General features: G+C 36.4%; 1 protein-coding gene across 3 annotated transcripts in view; it reads left to right on the plus strand.

Annotated features, from left to right (window-relative positions):
- AKT3 (AKT serine/threonine kinase 3) overlaps positions 1-17,544 on the plus strand; it is a 155,031-nt gene that overhangs the window by 98,239 nt on the left and 39,248 nt on the right. For all 3 annotated transcript variants that reach the window (XM_087774506.1, XM_087774507.1, XM_087774508.1), the window contains exons 6-8: positions 4,670-4,801; positions 8,903-8,968; positions 10,615-10,683. In XM_087774506.1, coding sequence (XP_087630632.1) covers positions 4,670-4,801; positions 8,903-8,968; positions 10,615-10,683 — 267 coding nt within the window. The remainder of the gene's footprint in view (positions 1-4,669; positions 4,802-8,902; positions 8,969-10,614; positions 10,684-17,544) is intronic.

The following is a 17,544-nucleotide window of genomic DNA, read 5'->3' on the forward strand; positions in this document are numbered from 1 at the left end:
GCATTTTCAAGGTGTCAAAATTAATGCTGTCTAATATAAGTAGTTTATCTGGAATGTACGCTTTCCTTGTTCACAGTGCAGTGCATTTTCCCGTCCAACAAAAGGGGTTGTGGGAACAGGAGGAGGAGGAGGAAGATCAGTTTTGTTTCTGTCTTGCTGCTTACGCTTTAAGAAATGCTGAAATAAGATGCTGGGACAGTGCATGTGCAGTGCTGCAGAATATTTAATGGCTTTGGCAACAAGCCGAAAGCAAACTCTACAAAACAAAGGTGAAATGAAAAATGGTGATATTCAACACCTAATAATAGAGCAGAATGGAGTTTTTGTAGCCAGTGAAGAGCATACTGATGACTGCAAGGTTTGTTTTTTGGTTTTTTTTTTTTCCAAAACTCAAAATCCCACTGCAGATCTCTGACTGTTGGAAGACTTTAGCAAAAAGTTCTCAGAAGTTTTTGGAATCAAAAATATTAAGTGACCATAATGACAGGGAGTTGTCACTCTCTCTGTGTTAATTGAAATTGGGAAAAAATACATTTTTTTTAGAACTGTTTCTGTTTTGTAGAACAGCTTCTGTTTAAGCTTTTGTAGTTGTTAATATAATCAGAACCATTTCAGTTATAATGACTTAATGCATTTTTATTGCTTTTGTTTGGTATTGGATTTCTTTTCATTTCAGGGATTTTTTGCGCAATGTGTCCTACAAGCTTGTTTTGTCACCTGATTTTACATCTAAGCCCAGTGAATTTTGCTTGTGCATGCACCAGATGGTATACATATGAGTAGAAGAGCATAATCAGATTAAGAAACAAGACAGAGAGGAGTGGGCCTGTTCTTCTTTAAAAAGGTAGCAAAAGGTTTACAAAGAAAACAGTCTTTAGGATATGGAACTTGATTTGAACAGACACGACAGCAACATCCCCGGCCAGATTAGCTGGAAGAACCAAAAGCACTTTTTTTGTTTTTTCACTTTTTTTAATGTTGTCAATATGCCACTTAAGTTTTACAGTAATAGCATCACTAAAATTCGGAGCACTAGAAATTCCTAGCAAACTGCTTTTATTTCTTGTTGTACTATTCTTTGTAAGTAGAGTTTATTCCTGATGAAATCAGATGAAAACTCCAAGTGGTATAATCTTTGTGCAAATCAGGAATTTTAAAAAATTAGTTCCTTGGTAGGAATTTTCAGCACCTGTAGTAGGGTGTATTCTTTTGAAGAGATCATCCATAGGGGAGTAAATAGGCTTTACAGAAGGCTGAACGTCATATGGTTCTTTGATTAGGGCAGTTTCCTGTAGCTTCATTGCTTTTCCTTTGTTTAGAGATTTGTTCTGCAGGGTGCAGGATGAATAAAGAATAGATTTTTCAGAAGAAACCAAAAAGTAATGTAATGAGGAAAAAGATTCAATCCTCAGAGTTTGGTAGGAATGAAAAAGGCGGGAAAATCATCAAGGAGAAAGAATCCAATCTTAGGGGAGCCTCCAAACTTGCTTACCAACATCCCTCAGGTTTAGGAAGTATTTCCATTTTTCCACCAGTTTTCAGTACACCCTTAGCTATGGCATCTGTGTTTTTATCTCCCAAGGTCTTGTGTTCTTTGGCAGACTTTTTGAGTTATCCTGCACTGCATATCATCTCTAAGCCTTCTGCTGAGCTTCTAAAGAATGAGAGCATCAGGAGACTTTATTCTTAGAACTAGCACTACTGCCATAACCTGCTGTTAAGCCACGGCTCAAAATCTTGCAAACCTATTACCTTCCTCTTATAAATATACATATATTTTTTTAACTCGTTTTCACTGAGCTTGCAGCTAGATTCATGACTGCTTTGATGAACATTATGTAAGCAAATTTTGGGCAAATGAGTCTTTCGATTTAACTGGCTTGCTCCCCTTAGCATCAAACCCATGTCTGTGATCAGCTGAGCCAACATCCTCCTTCTGTGTGCGGGCAAAGGGCTGCTTTTCTGAGCTGATTTTATTCAGACTCTGATGGTCCCTCTCTAAGGCCAGCCTCTCAAAGAAGATCAGAAGTATGGGAAAAAGTTACCCCTCTGAGGCTGCTTATGATCCCATAAATTTTTAACTGTTAGAAGTGATAAGTTGTTACAATTACTAAGTCAGTATTCTTTATCAATAAAGCTGTTGGCCTTTCTTTGTCAGGGAACACGATAGCTTATGACTGAAGATATGGAGGATTCTGCCCTGAATTACTCATCTTCTGCCTGAATTGTGTTTTTAATGCATTTTGGATTTTTCATGTGTTGTCAATTTTCACTGCTTTAGCACAAAAGCAGTTGGTTTTGGGTTGATGGTTATCATAGAACTATCGAAGTAGATAACCTGACTTTCCAAAGTACTGACTGTGATATTTGAGAAGTCTTACCTTTAGTTGATTAAGTACTAGTAGCCACACAGTGTTTGGATCACAACTTTACATACTACATCATGTATCACTAGTTGTAACACGTTATACTAGCTTTTGGAAAAGTTGATCATTTAAGGATTTGTCTGTGGCCATAAACTTTAACTTTACACTCACTTGTGTGGATTTGCTTTAGGTAAAAGGTATACTGAGCCTTTGAAATCTCTGTTACTCATATTTCTTACTGGGATAAATGCAGTTTTGTTCTTCCTGATGTGAGGCAGGTTTGGCAGCAAAACAAGATCTGTCAGTGCAAAATGTTTAAGTATGTTTATGTGTGAGCAAAGAATGGAATTTACCAAGGTTAGTTTGCTTAGAAGCTACCAATCCACCATGACATAGGAAAAAGATGTAATTCCTGCTAATATAGCTAGAAAATTGATATATGAAAAGCATCCTCTCTTTAATAAATCTTTGAAATATCCAGCTGTCCAGGTGTTACCTTAAGTAGTCTGTTGGAGACCTTTGCAGCTTTTAAGTTGCAGGTTGAACACTTGAAAGCTAAGGAATTATAGCATTAAAGTGTTTGATGGAAATTCAGTTCTACCCCTTATGTGAGCAGATTTCAAACTGACTCTGAGTGAGCAATTGCATAAATTATTTTCACAGTTTGTCGACAGCAACTTCAGATTCACAGAAATAGTATCATGCACTTGAGCTTAAAGGAATAAGTAATTTCAGAAGGAAATTCTGCCCTTTATTTTTTCTAACAAGAGAGAATATATTTTACTGTGACTATTTGTGATTGCACATTGGGGATATGCCCAATAGCTCTACACTTGGAATGTGTGTGAGATATGTAGGCACTGTCAGAGGTGTTTCTCGTAGGGACAAGGAACATACTAATTCCATTGTGGAAGACACAAGTAGAAGTGTATCTGGAACACCAATATTCAAGAAAACTGCCTGAGGCTGCAAGTAGTGATAGAAAGAGACACTAGGAAGATGAAAGATAAGGCACGATCTTTCCTTTTCCTCACACATAACAGGATTAAATATATTTAACTTAGCAAAACTGAGACTCAGAGTATAATTACTCTTTATAAATGTTTTGAGGTGTATTATTCACAAAGGAAGGAAGGTTATTGATACTGCAGGACAGTACTATAACAAGAATAGGTGAGTGTGTTGTCTTTCAGAGCTTTTAACTGCTTTCCTCAAGGTTCTTGGGTGCCTTAAGGGTCTGTGTGTGGTTACGTGGTGCTGCAACCAAGTCAGTAACACAGCATGCTGAAAGATGTGGTGTGGAAACACACAGTGGAAGCCAATGATTGGCCCTGAGTTGGCCAAAGAAACCCTGCTGTCAATCCAAGGTGACCCTGTGTAGTCGCTGCATTCTCAGTATTGTGCTGTTTTTTCTGCATCCTCATCTTTTCATCTAATGCATAGACCATAGGGTTGATGCTTCTGAACTGGCTGTGAAATGAACTTGCAGAACTAAGATGATGATTGACTTAAGCTTTGTGCTCATGAAAGTGGCTAAACTGCTTTGGGATTTGAGATTGTCTGGTCATATTCTTGCGGTGTGTGACACTCCAGTTGAGCTGATAAACCTACTGGACTCAAATTGCCTGTTAGTGGAACCAGCTCTTGGATGTGCTACATTTAACCTGCAAAACTAGGGTGATACTAGGTGCTTGAACGGTCACTATAATGGAGTCACATGAAAGAGGAAAACTTGCCACCTCTTCCTTTTCAGAGCCAGATTGATTAATGTGAAAACCATGTAACTGTAATCTGTATTCAAGTTCTTAAAAGCCCACCTCTGATGCAAAGACTGTTGTAGAGTCTTACTGGTATAATATTGCAGTGAGGATCATGTATGTTTGAAAAAAGCCATCAGTGCAGTGGTTGGTGTTACGCAAAACCTACTGATACGCCACGTTCTTGTGTCCCTGGTAGTAAATGAGTTGATGAGCTTTCTTAGATGTGGAGCATTCATGAAATGCTGGTATAGGCTAACACTTTGTTCTGTGTGTACTTTGTAAAAATAAGTATGTGTGTGTGTGTAGTATACTGTGCAGTACTTGACTTTAGAGAACTATAATAATAGTATCGAACACTATATCCTAGTGGTTTAAGGATACAGTTAACTATTATGAACTTAATTGTAGAAGTGCACCTATTTTTGTAAACTGTTCTTATTATATTGGTAACAGCATTTGGTTATGTGCGGACACACTTGTGTGCATATTGGAACTGGATAGCTAGCATAAGTCTTGCTAATCCTTGTTCTTTGCTCCTTATAGACAATGAATGATTTTGACTATTTAAAACTACTGGGCAAAGGCACGTTTGGCAAAGTTATCCTGGTCCGAGAGAAGGCTAGTGGGAAATACTATGCTATGAAGATTTTGAAAAAAGAAGTCATTATTGCAAAGGTAAGAAAAGTTATAGTTTTAATATTGGGTAATTTGTTTGGAATGGAATAATCAATATCTAATACATGAGGTGTATTTGATTTTTGATGGTAACTGAGTTTGATAGAGATATGTGTGTATCTTCAGAAAACAAGAGTACAAAAAAAGTATGGGTACCCATTTTACATGCCTTTTTCCAGCGTCTTATAATCTAGAGTGTACTAAAGCATTGAGAGAGTTCACTGGGTAGGAAGATAGTGCAATCCAAGTTTAAAACAAGAAAAAGTGCATTGTAGGATATATTACATATTTCAAAAATTTTTCTCGGCCAACTGCAGGTTTATTCAGATAAATGCAATTAATTTAATGGGCCTGTGCTCTGTTCCTGCTGTTAGATAAGATGGCTGTGCATGGGACTAACAATTTCATTTTTTCAGTTTTTGAGGAACAGGAGAAGTCTGAAGCTGATGTCTGAAGAGGTTTAAACTAGCATTGTCCAGTCACTTAAACTTGATTAGTTTAGTGTTACTAGCTCTTGTGCTTGGTCATAATTTTACTAAGTTTAAAGATGAAAATAATCTACTCTGAGCTTTGTTTCTAGCAGTTCTAAAGTTTTGAATCCCACTTGCACAGAACAAGTTGAGAGCAAGAAACCTACATGCTCTTATCACCATGAGACGCAATTAAAAATAATCCCAATTATTAAGTAAGGAGGTTTTTGAGGGATGTGGATCTGACGGAGAATTTTGAATGCTTGAGGCTAACAATACCAGTATTTGTAAAAACTGAATGTGGATTGGAACTATTGTGGTTTACATATATTTTTATTTTAAAATATCCTTCAGATTTTTCTAATTTTTCTGTTGGCCTATGAAAACAGGGCTTACGGAGTTTTGCAGTCTATGTTCATTTGTCACTCACTTTCTACTAACTTTTGAATGTGCTGATCAGTTTTGCTTAAATTTGATAGAGGTGTAGAAACCTCAAAACCAATTATATTTCCTTGAGTTTCATTAAAACCAGCCCTGGTGCAGGGGAAGAGACTTAAATTTATGTCTTCAGCAGAGAAGAGACTGACCTGTGAGTTCTGCATGCCCTTAGTAGCTGTCTCACGTGCACTGGCAGGTTGGTCGGCATGTATACAATTTGGACTAACAGCAACAGAGTACCCTTTTCTTCTTCATAATCAGGAGATACAGAAAGAAAAGAGGGTATCGCTGCTGTGTTCTGATTCTGCATGGGAAGGAGCATCTCAGTGGCCCTCCTTGTAAGAATTTATAAATGGCAGCAGTCTCTGTGGGTTGCCCTGTGGGTCTCAGAGTCTATCTGTTTGCTGCATGCTGTGGCCCAGTCTCCAGCCTGCATCCTTCCCCGGTGCTCTACTCACCTGTGGCACCCAGGGGGTCCTCAGGGTAGTCTTATGTCTGACTGCTATGAGCTCCTGTTTTGCTGCTGCTCGGTTATATCCTTCCAGCCTTCAGAGCATCTCAGCTTCTTTCTATCAATAAAATTAAAACCATGTTTTTGAATTTTAGAGTTTTTCCTTTTACTTTGCTGGCTGCTACAATATCACTGAATTTTTAGAAAGGTTAAAACTGATTCTTGCATAACTTTGTCTCTCTCTGTTGAGCGAAAATTCTTGTTCATAGAAGTATGTATAAAGCCAGAGAAATTTTGAAGAGATCAGGGATGCAAGTGTTCATTGATCTGTTTACCTGAAAACAGAAAGGTAGCTCAGTGATAGATTGGGCAGAACCTGGCACTCCCTGAAGCAGACCAGGGTCTGTTTTTCTGCCTATTTGTAGACTAACAAGAAGATTCAGTGTGTGAGGAAACATGCCTTTCATCCTGTGATGAAAATGGGAGCACCTCGGTCTTTTAAATTTGACTTCCTCAGAACTGGAATTTTGTTTTGAAGGGAGTCCTTCTAAGTTTTCCGTAGTATTGTTGCATATTGATAAGAGACTGATGAAAAAATAAAGAACAGACTATGCTTAGATCTTCACAAGTGAAATGACGATGTTTTTTTCCCTATAGTCACCAAATACCAGTTTTTCCACTCCATCCCAAACTAAAACCAAAAGCAGACTTGAGTCTGAACTTAGCTGTCTCGCCCCGTCAGTGTGTAAGAATGCCATAGGGATTTATCAATAACATTTAACTATGAAGATCAGTGCTAAGGATACGGTCACTAGGTAGAATAGATCTGCAGTCCCAGCTCAGCCTGTAATGTGATATAATATACACTATAGAAGGTCATACCTGTAACAGTTAGCATAATACGAAGCTGAAAAGTGATGCCTTGACAGCTGGATCTAGAAGGCTGTGTAGCATCTGCCCAGTTCAGACTAAATCTGTTGATCCTAAATTTTCATGACAGATTAATATTACACTTACCAGGGAATTGCTACCAGTATTACAAACTTCTGAGGCAATGCCAGAAAAACTGGCCATTGCCAGCTTTCTATACCCCATATGTGGTGAACCACTGAGGTTTATAAACAAACAAACAAATAAATAAATAAATAAATAAAACTTTACACTTGCTTTTTTCCTTGGAGTGTTTTTTGTTTTCCCCCCAGTATGTGGCTGTAGTGTATACACTCAGTGTTGCACTGCTATTCAGCTGAATGGCATCATAATTTATTACCCCTAACTCTGTTGTTGTTGTTGAACTTCCTATTTTGACAATTTTGAAAAGTCTAATTTAAAACTCCTGACATCTGTGTTTACTTTCGAGCTTAATAATACCTTATCTTCAGAACATAGTCTGATAAGTGTGTGCAGTACAATAATGTTATATTGGTATTACTTGTAGCAATAAGAAAGTATACTCTGACTAAATATATTTACTTCTGCAGGATTATGGTTGAAGTTTGAGTTGCACTAAGTTAGTCTTCAATTCTCTGTAATACTCAGGGCAGCTTAGGGCTACAGAAAATGGCTAAACCAGCCCAACGGCTTTCAGGCTGTTTAGATCCAGCCTGGGGAGGGGGGATTCCCAGCATGTACTTACTGCTGGTAGAACTGCATAAAATGGCCGTGTATGCATAATCTGAACCTACTTTCTCCCTAGTCCTTAAGAGCTGCTCGCCATTGCAGCGCAGGACAAGCCCTCTTCCCGCCATTCTCTCCCCCTCGTCCCTGCCTGGCCCCTGCTCTCTGCAAACCTGGTGGCGTGAGGGGCCATAGCCCTGCCCCTGGGGCCTCGCCGTCACCCCTCCGGCCTCCTCCTCACCTCCGGTGTGCCCCCTGCCCCGCAGCCACCCAGAGGGACGAGTGCGGGTGAGCTGCCCGGGGCATAGCCACCCGCGGGGGCCAGGTTAGTGTCTCTCTTTCCCTTCGGCACAGGGCTCTTTTTAATCCTCCCCGCTCAGGCTCATGGACAGGAGAGTGTCGCTGTCTCTCTCCAAATTGCCCCTTTCTCAAAATCTGGCTGGAAATGGGGGTAGTGTGGACATCTCCCGCCTCCCGTGGACGAGGTCTGTGTCCTCGGGGAAGGAGGTCGGGCCTGGTCTGAGGAGCAGCGCTCGCCTGCTGGTTAGGACAGCCCAGGGGGTTTTGTATGGCTACATTGTTTTAAAGAAAAACAAAACAAACACCAAACCAAGCCAATGTTTAAAAAACAAAAAACTGGCTTTACTTAACATTAGGTGAGATTAGACTAGGTTTTATAGTTGCCTGTCAATTACTACCCATGCACGTTTCTTGCAAATTGATTCAATCTCTCTGTAGATATGTTGTTCAGATGATTCATACCAGAACTGCAAAGTTGTGATGACTATATTTTTAAACTATCAAATCCAATATTATAATTTCTTCCTTCCCTGCATTGGATGTAAAGTTAAAGACTTCATTTTAAAGCAAGAAAATAAGAAAAAGAAAAAAAAATACATTAAATTGTATTTGGCAAACTTATATTTACATTATTTACATTTATATTGACTTATATTTACATTTATTTATATGAATTATTTTTCATGTTTCTTTCAGGTTTGTTCATTTTCCAAAACTGTACTGTAGCTTTCTCTTTTTGGAAGTGTTGACCTTTTCCTCATAATTAATTAAATAACAATTTTATATCTTAATTCAGACCTACTTCTTCTATTTTTTATTTCTCAGGATGAAGTGGCTCATACACTTACGGAAAGCAGAGTATTGAAAAACACCAGACACCCTTTTTTAACAGTAAGTATTAGGAATTAGTTTTAAGTGCATTAGCACGTAATTTTCAACATGATGGGTATGCCATTATGAACATAATTTCCAAACAAATTTTGTAGTCTTTCTCCTGATGATCTGTAAACAAGCAGTAGCTATCTGGTGCTTATGATATCCGTTATCAGAATATGTATTTAAGAGTTCAGAAATAAAGTTTCTAATAATTTTGTAAAGCTTACCTGCACTGAAAACAAATTCAATTGTATAATGTAACTGTTGTGCAATTTTTGTGGTTTTTGTATAGGAACACTTTTTTAATAAAAGTTATTGATTTCACAGTTTCAAGTAAGTAATTTTTACCAAGAAAACTGAATTAAGAATTCAATAAAATGATAAAAATAACTATTTGTTCAACATAAGTAGCCCATCTAGCAACAAAACTCAAACCTCACTACTTCCATCTTTTTTTTTCTTCATATAGTTAATATTTAATAGCAAGAAAATATTGAAAAGAAGATGAAAATTTTGAGATTCATGACAAATTATGATTAATAGTTTTAATTTTACAACTGACTTTCTTCTGTAGAAGTAATTCTGATTCCTCTCCTTTGAGAATATATTAGAAAATCTTTTCATTGATTTCAAAAGATAATTAACATGTTGTATTTTAAGATAGGGAGAAATTATTTTCTTTTTTGTATTAAAATATCAAAGTATAGCATAGAAGTGTCCTATTTAGAAAATCATAAAGTAACCCTTCAGAAAGCAGAGGATTGTATTTACATTGCTTGGCCAAAATATTCTTGGAAATTCAGTCAAGAGAAATGAGGTCCCCCAAAGTTTCTTAGAGTGTAAAGGTAAGCAGGAGTAGGCGTAACTCCAGTCAAATCATGGAACAGTGTCACTGCAGTTGTATCTTTATATCTTTCTGATATTATTAAACAAATATTTTAAGGAGACATACAGTATTTAAGTCACATGAGTCTCCTTATGTTTTTGTTACGTATAGTTCTGCATTTCGTTTTTTTTAGGCCAAGCCTTCATCTGTAGATTTTCTTTTTGTATTATTTTTCCAAACAAAGTCAAATCAACATTGATAAGTCAAAAATTTTAATTAAGATAACGTTTGTTACAACTTTAAAATGATACGTAAATAAATATATTCATTTGGCATTCACTGTTTTTAACATCGCATAGTATGTGAAACTAGAGTCTCCTTGCCTTGGAAATGGAAGCAGGCTGGAGGTTAAGATCACTTTTAAGATTTTATTTGGGAGAAATTAAAAAGAGTATGGTAATCTCTGTCTTCATGGGCATTGTGGAAGTGGACATCATAAAATATGATGAGTGAGAATAGCTGGTACCATATATGGCAATAAGAAATGCAGTAGAAAATTGTGTATTTTAGTAACTATTTAGTATTTTGGTATAATAAGCCTGGTGTTTTCATATCAATGGCCACGTGGCAGAGATGAAGGAAGACACGATGGTTTTTGTGTCAATTCATCTCAAGCTCCAGATAGGAAGTTACACTTTTAATTAATCTGAAAGTTCTCACCAAGTCAGAACTCTCTGCTTAGGAGGATAAAATTAAATTTTGTTACAGTTTAAGTGCAAGAAATTGGGTTAATACAAGATGATAATTGGTTTGGTTTTGCTGTTTTCTTTGCAAGTCCTTGAAATATTCCTTCCAGACAAAGGATCGTTTGTGTTTTGTGATGGAGTATGTTAACGGAGGAGAGGTAAGTTTAAAAAAGATGTTCTGCACTTGTAATGGTAATGCTGTTACTGGGTTATAATTTACAGGATGTATTTTTTCAAGCCTTTTTTGCTTTCTAATATCTTTGAAGTGTTTTGGGTTTTTTTTTTGAAACTTTTAGAATTGCTTTATTTTAAAAAAAATGTAAATGTGTTTTATAACTATGTTGTCAAAAGTAGTTCCTATTCTTAAAACTTAGACTGTTGTATCTTGAAGGATAATTTCATGGTAGAGAAATAATTACAAATAGCTTATTGTTTTTTCTTCAAGCATATTATAGCATGTTCTGGCATGAAACGGTCATAATCTAGTGCAAACATGCAAAAATAATGTTGACTAGTCTTGCTTTTGTCCTAATGTGAAATATACGCTCTCTTCTTTGCTATAGCCGTTGCAAATACCTATGAGAAAAGAGTGGAGCATTCATATTTTTCATTACTTCTGTCCCCTTCACTTGCTGTGTACTCTGGAAATTTCAGCTTAAGTGCTAAACTTCTTACAGTGGCGTTAGCCTTTAAGCCGTTGCTGTCTCCCAGCTCTTTACTGAAGAACAGAATATCAAAAACTATACCTGTAAAATGGAATTAAAGAGAATTGCAATCTAAGAAGTGGGCTTTTATCTACTTTTTAGGTGCTGTTTGCTATTCAGACTGTATCTCGTTACAGCATGAACTAGGGGCTTTTCCTTATTTTGTGTACTATATACTGCATAGTAATGTTAAAGGACTAAGTGTAGCTTTTTTTATTAGAAAACTGTTTCTTCATTCAGGTATTGTTGCAGCATGATACCATATTTTGCATTGTCCTTTTGCTATGTTCTCCTACAATAAAACTGTCTTCAACTATAATCCTGATGCCTGAGCACCCCCAGAGTGCCTGTCTTGCATTCACTGCTCTGGCGATTTCTGGGCCCAGTCTGAGGCCCATTTACATCCTGACTTGTCCATGGCTGTCCTCTCCCAGCCATGGCTAAACACGGTGCTATAGGGTTCTCATATGGGAGGATGGCTTGTTTAACTTGATAGGTATAAACCCGGTTCTGGACATCACAGGCTACTTGAACTGGACACAAAAATCTCCCTCAGCAGTAATGGGATTACAGCCTTCTCTTGGACACTCAGCTGGCTTATTTGACATTGAACTTATGTCACCAAGTCAGTGCTATCTACAATGCGTTTTAAAAGTGATGCCTTATCAACTAGCTAATTCTTCTTAGTTTTCTCTGTGTAAGACCTTATTGCACTTTCAAAGTATGTTTTTAACATCAGCCCATCATTTAGATACTCATCTTTTTGAAAGATACCTTTCTGTCCTATTTGAATGCAGAGCAGAGCCCACAGAGAATGTTTTTGACTCCTTTCTTATGATTGAGAATACTCTGACACTGTGTTTTGATCAGGCTTGTATCTTGCGTTCCTCTGCACTGGGTGGTGCACCTTTGTGGCTGCCGCTGCAAACGTCTTGTGTCATGGGTTTCTTGGTGGCAGTCTGCTTTTGCTTATTGGGATTTGAATGATTGCAGTGTACTTTGCCAAGCGTGGGTCGCTTTTTTCCAGGCATGATACACTTGTTTGTCAGTGCTGCTCGTGTTCTTTGCTGATGGTTCCCTAATTCAGTGAAGCTAACTGTAAATTTTTGCCACAGTGGGAAATAATGGCCTTTCAGAGTAGGCAGTTTTCTTTGACGAAACTCTTGATTTGCTTATGTGCTTCTCTTTGACTAGAGATCTGGAAGGCTAAGTTGAAACAAATTGTCCTTTTTAATAGGAAAACCTTTAGTCTTACCAAATTTTCCTGTGAATTTCAGACTTCAGTCACTGTCTGCTAAGAAATACAAAAGACTTCATATTTGTAAAAATAGCCTTGTTATTAACTCAGAACTACTGAAAATAAGTTGTACAAAGTTTAGCCAGCATTTTAGCCATTTGTAAGCATATCTGCTATATGGTACAGAGACTTTTTTTCTTTTGCTGCTTCCCTCTACTGTTCTCTCTGTGTTCCAGGGAAGTTTCATTTCCTTACAATGGTTTCTCTGTTGAAGGTGTTGAAAACTCATCTTTTAATTATATCCTTCCAGTGGGAAATTGACTGTAGCAGTACCACGTTGCTTTTCATTCTCTCCAGAGCTGTACTACCTTCAGTGTGTTTCTGTTTAAAATTCCTTTAGCTTAAAGATTTCTTTTGAGTTAAACAAACAGTTGTGCCTGAGTCAATTGCTTGGGAATTTTCATGGATTATGTCTTTTAGGAGCACATTACCCAAGCAGTCCTCCGAATGAAGGAGTTCTTGAAATTTGTATCCATATTCTTGACTCTCACCCAGGTGAAAGCAAGATAATGCCACAATTTAGGTTCTGCCCTACTACAGTAATAAAAAGTGTAGTCAGTACTAGAAGTCTTCAGTTCCTCTCCCTATGCTTAGGAAGGAAAGCAGTCAAGGAAGGGGTCACTGAATTTCATTCTAGAGGAGAAGAAAATATGTTAAAATGATTCTAAACAAGAATCTCCTATACCTGTTAAAAATCGAGATCCATGTTGAATTTAATATCCTGCCAGAATAGTAGCAATTCATCTTTGCCTTGCCTTGCCTATGTAACTTCAAATTAGTTAGGCTCAGTTAATATGGGAACACGTTATAATGAAAATGTAACTGCATGAGTTTTACTGGTCTATGTGTGTGCTTTCCTACAACATACAAAGTATTACCGTATCGAATTCTCTTTTGACTTCCTTTAAAAAAAAAAAAGCCTATTCCATAAATAAGTATATTAAAGCAAAACATTAGAGGATTTTTTCCAAGCAAATTATTCTGATGGAAATATTGAATACATTTTCCTTATATTGACAACTTCTACAGTTAATTTTCTGCTGCTTAAGGGACCTATCTTGAAATCTTTGTTGTGGGATGAAAGCTTAACTTTTTCTTGTTTTAGTGTTGCTGTTGGACTCTGTCGATGAAATGTTTAGCAATGTTTGTTGATCATAAACTATGCTGCACTATAGAGCTAGAAGCTAACATTGTGATTACTTCTCAATACCTTTGTTATACTGAAGGAATTAAAGTAGCATTAAGACATTGAGATGTGATCTTAGAAAAAAAAAAAAATTAATCTGGCTTAGTTGAGATGACCAAATTCCATTATCAAGATTTTGAAATGGCATATTTTATGAGTGAGTGGTAAAAAAGTGTATGCAGTATTGCATGATAAATTGTGTTCTTTACTTTGGCTCAAAATGTAGAATATTCATGTAAATATTTTTGAAGTAAAATTATCAGTACTTACAGATGAACACAGGCCTACTGTAAAGAAAAGCAAACCCTTTCATTTTTCTGCATTTTTTGCTGTTCTTGTCCTGTCAACATTTTGAAACCCGTATTCATGGTTTTCCTGCTAGTATTGATTTGCCCACTCTTCCTTTTGTAACTCATATAATTTTGAGTACCATGTGATCGCGGTACGTTAGTAGTACATGACAGTGTTCCTTCAACTTCCAGGCCACACAGAATGGTATAAACTGTGGTATAAAAAATGATATTCTAAGAATGGCTCTTTATTGTTGAGCAATACTTTTGGACTGTATGTTTCCCATTTTTTATTTCCAGTATTTTGCTTTAAAGGTTGAAAAGCTTTAGGAATGAAATCTATTACATACACTGATTCAGCTGACTAATAAGTTGATTAATTTCCTTGCTTTGCGCTTTCAGGTTAATTCCAAATTCTGTAATTTGCAACAAACTTAATTGGTAATTATCTGTATAATAAAATTAGAGTCTAAAATTTGTTCTGATGGTTTCTCCACACCAGAATTTTGAATCTCTGTTCTGCTTGGCATTTTTTTTTCAACAACTCTTACTTCAATTCATTAGGCAAGAGAGAACTAAATGGTTTGTTGTAACTGAACAAGTGCTATTACTGTCTAGAAATAAAGACAGCGGATTTACAACCTACCTAATGAAAAATAACTGACTATTGTTGTAAGCTTTGTTGTTTTTATCTTGGTTGTGTCCCATTTTGTTTTCCTAAACTCTTAAGTAAATGAGAGAATGTTCCTTAGCCTAAAATTATGATAGTCCAAGATAAGGATGCTATATTTCTTTGGGTATAGAATGTGCCTAGAAGCAGTATAAAGTCTGAAACCATAAACAAGTAATTCAAAATTTCAAGGCTGCTACTGCAAATGCTTTGCAAAAGAGTCAAATCAACAGTCAAATATAAAATCTGTTTAACTGCAGAGCTGAGGAAACCCAATATACAACAGCAAGAGCCAGTCATACAACCATTCAACATGCTAAACAGGTCACTATCATTTGCAGAAGTTTAACATATGGATTGATACAAGGTTGTGTCTTTTATATATTTGGCATGCTTGGATCTGCAGTTGAATATACTTTTATGTTTGATCTTTGTTTTTATTTGTTAAAATTTTTCCATTAAAATTTTTCATTAGGAAAAAAACGCATGGCAACATTGTTCAGTTTTTAAATACAGACATACCAGGAAATTTATAGCTCCAGTCCTCACTGTAACTATAGCACCCTCATGTATGCCATCAAAAATGTTATGTGCAAAATGGCTTTCTTTGTGCCAAAGCTATTTCTATTGCAATTCCGATGACTTTATAACACATATTTAATAACTGTAAATCAATAAATAGTGCAAATGTTGGAAGCTTTTTTCATAACCTTCCATCAGATTTCTTCTTTTCCTTCTCTGACTTAATAAATCTAATCTTCATGTTCTGACAATTGTAAATAGAGCCGAGTGGCATAATTATTCCAAAATAATGAACCAACTAAATAATTAGCTGAAAATTATACTGTAATCTCACTGAATTAGATTTTTCTACTATAATTTTAAAATTTGCTTTAGTATCTTTAGCATATATCTGAGCGTATGAATTCACTTTTAACATGCATTTTTATATCTAAATGTACATTCTTCATTCAAAACTAGCACGTATAGTTTGATGACAGCTGTTAGGTGCTATAATATGAAGAATGTTTATGAAGAGTGACTGTAGTGTCATATATAACGCTAAAATAAACTGACTTGGGGACTCGTGGTCTCTTTGGGAAACAGAACCGTTGCTGTTTTTTCTAGTTGGTCATTTTACTTTGAAGTTAGTATTTTGAATTAATAGCAAGAATATTTTGTTTGAAATAAACACTAAAGAAAATAAATTTTTGTTACCTTAACTTGTCAGGTTATCAACTCTCAGACTCAAATTGGGACACTTTTTTTACGGAAACTAATACATCTGTTGCTGACAAGTATCCTGAGGTTTTAGATTCTAAGACTTTGCTGCTCAGCTACTGGAGTAGGCTCTTTCATCCAGAAAATTGCAATAGTCCTTTTGCATAGATATGAATGTAGGGCTAACTGGAGGTTATATTATCAATTTTTTGAATGTGTTTGCTATTTGTACACATTAAAAAGTGATCTGAAAGTTGGCCTTTATTTTGAATTACTTACATAAATTTTGTATTTTGCTTTATTTGGATGAAGATCTACTCAGCGGTGTTTGTTTCCCATTTAAATCTTGCAAAAATGTGTGGAAAAGACCCCGCAAATTGAGAAATGTATTTATTCTTTTCCCAATTTTATAATATGTGAGGCACTTCATGAAGGCAGACTTAGTTGCTTAGTCTGTATGGGTCTTGTGTTTGCCTTGGCAATTAAGCAGTCGTCAGTACAGAAAGCAGGTTACTGCAGGGAGGGCTGATGTCGCCACCAGGGGTTGGTACTTAAACAGGGAGACAAGCAGCCAGAAACAAAATAGCTATCCTCCTTGTCATGCAGGTATTCCATTTTTATACAGGGTGTCTTGAGAATTCAAAAAGAAATTGAAAGGGGAATGCAGACACAATGAACAAAAATGAAATATTCTCTTAAATCATACTGCACTTTCCGTTTTCTGTGAAGTCTCTGTTTGTATAAATATATGCTGCCAAAAGGCTCAGTTTAGTGGGAAGTTTGTTTAGGTTCAGAAGAAAGTAATGAACATTTTTTGAAGCACAACTGTCAGGAAAGAAGTTGACTTCTAGTTGTTTATAGGATTGACCTTTTAATTACATTTTGAAAAGTGCACACACTGAAAATAGCTGCAGTAATTCTTACCCTGCTCTGTGCTGTGTCAGCAGTGTAGATTTCCTACAGGTGTAAAGTAGGATGTGGTAGTGACAGATTAAGCACATTATTGGGTTTTGGATTTTGGAGTTTTTTTTGTACCTCCCCTGCCATTTTGGAATTCTCATCTACTTGATATTTTTAGCACTGAAAATAAAAAAAAAACCACACCACATTGTTGTTATGGATTTCCTTGTCTATATTTAATTTATAAATGATCACATTTACTGTATTTCTGTTCTGTTGCTTGTTAGCTCTTGTGGTAAAACCAAAAACATCATAACTTGGAGTAAGGCAGGTGGCCTTTTTGGTCTTAAGCAAAATACAGAAACATACTCACTAATCTTTGCTTGAGGACTTTCCCAAGCTTTCTTAACACAGTAAATAAAACTAGCCATTTTAGAGAGCATTTGAATTAAATAGCCAAATTCTGCTTTTTTAGGTGTTGTTCCAGGTTCTGAGGGTGATGCTTTATCCCATAAGATGCTGACAACCTTACAGAACTTCACCTTACGCTTTTTCATTGCAGCTGAAGTTACTGGCAATACATAATGACCAATAGTTTTCACTGAAAGACCTCAGTTGAAAAAGTGTCTGCAAAGTGCTGTTACTTACAAAGTATTAACGAAGAGACAAAACCCTCAAAGAAATGTTTACATCGTAGCAAAGAAATACACTAAATGCATAGATTTGTTTTTATAAGCCCTAAGCAGTTGTT

This window comes from Nipponia nippon, unplaced genomic scaffold (genome assembly GCF_047370975.1).
Source record: "Nipponia nippon isolate SJK-2023a ecotype South Korea unplaced genomic scaffold, ASM4737097v1 scaffold_4, whole genome shotgun sequence".
NCBI classification, from domain to species: Eukaryota; Metazoa; Chordata; class Aves; order Pelecaniformes; family Threskiornithidae; genus Nipponia; species Nipponia nippon.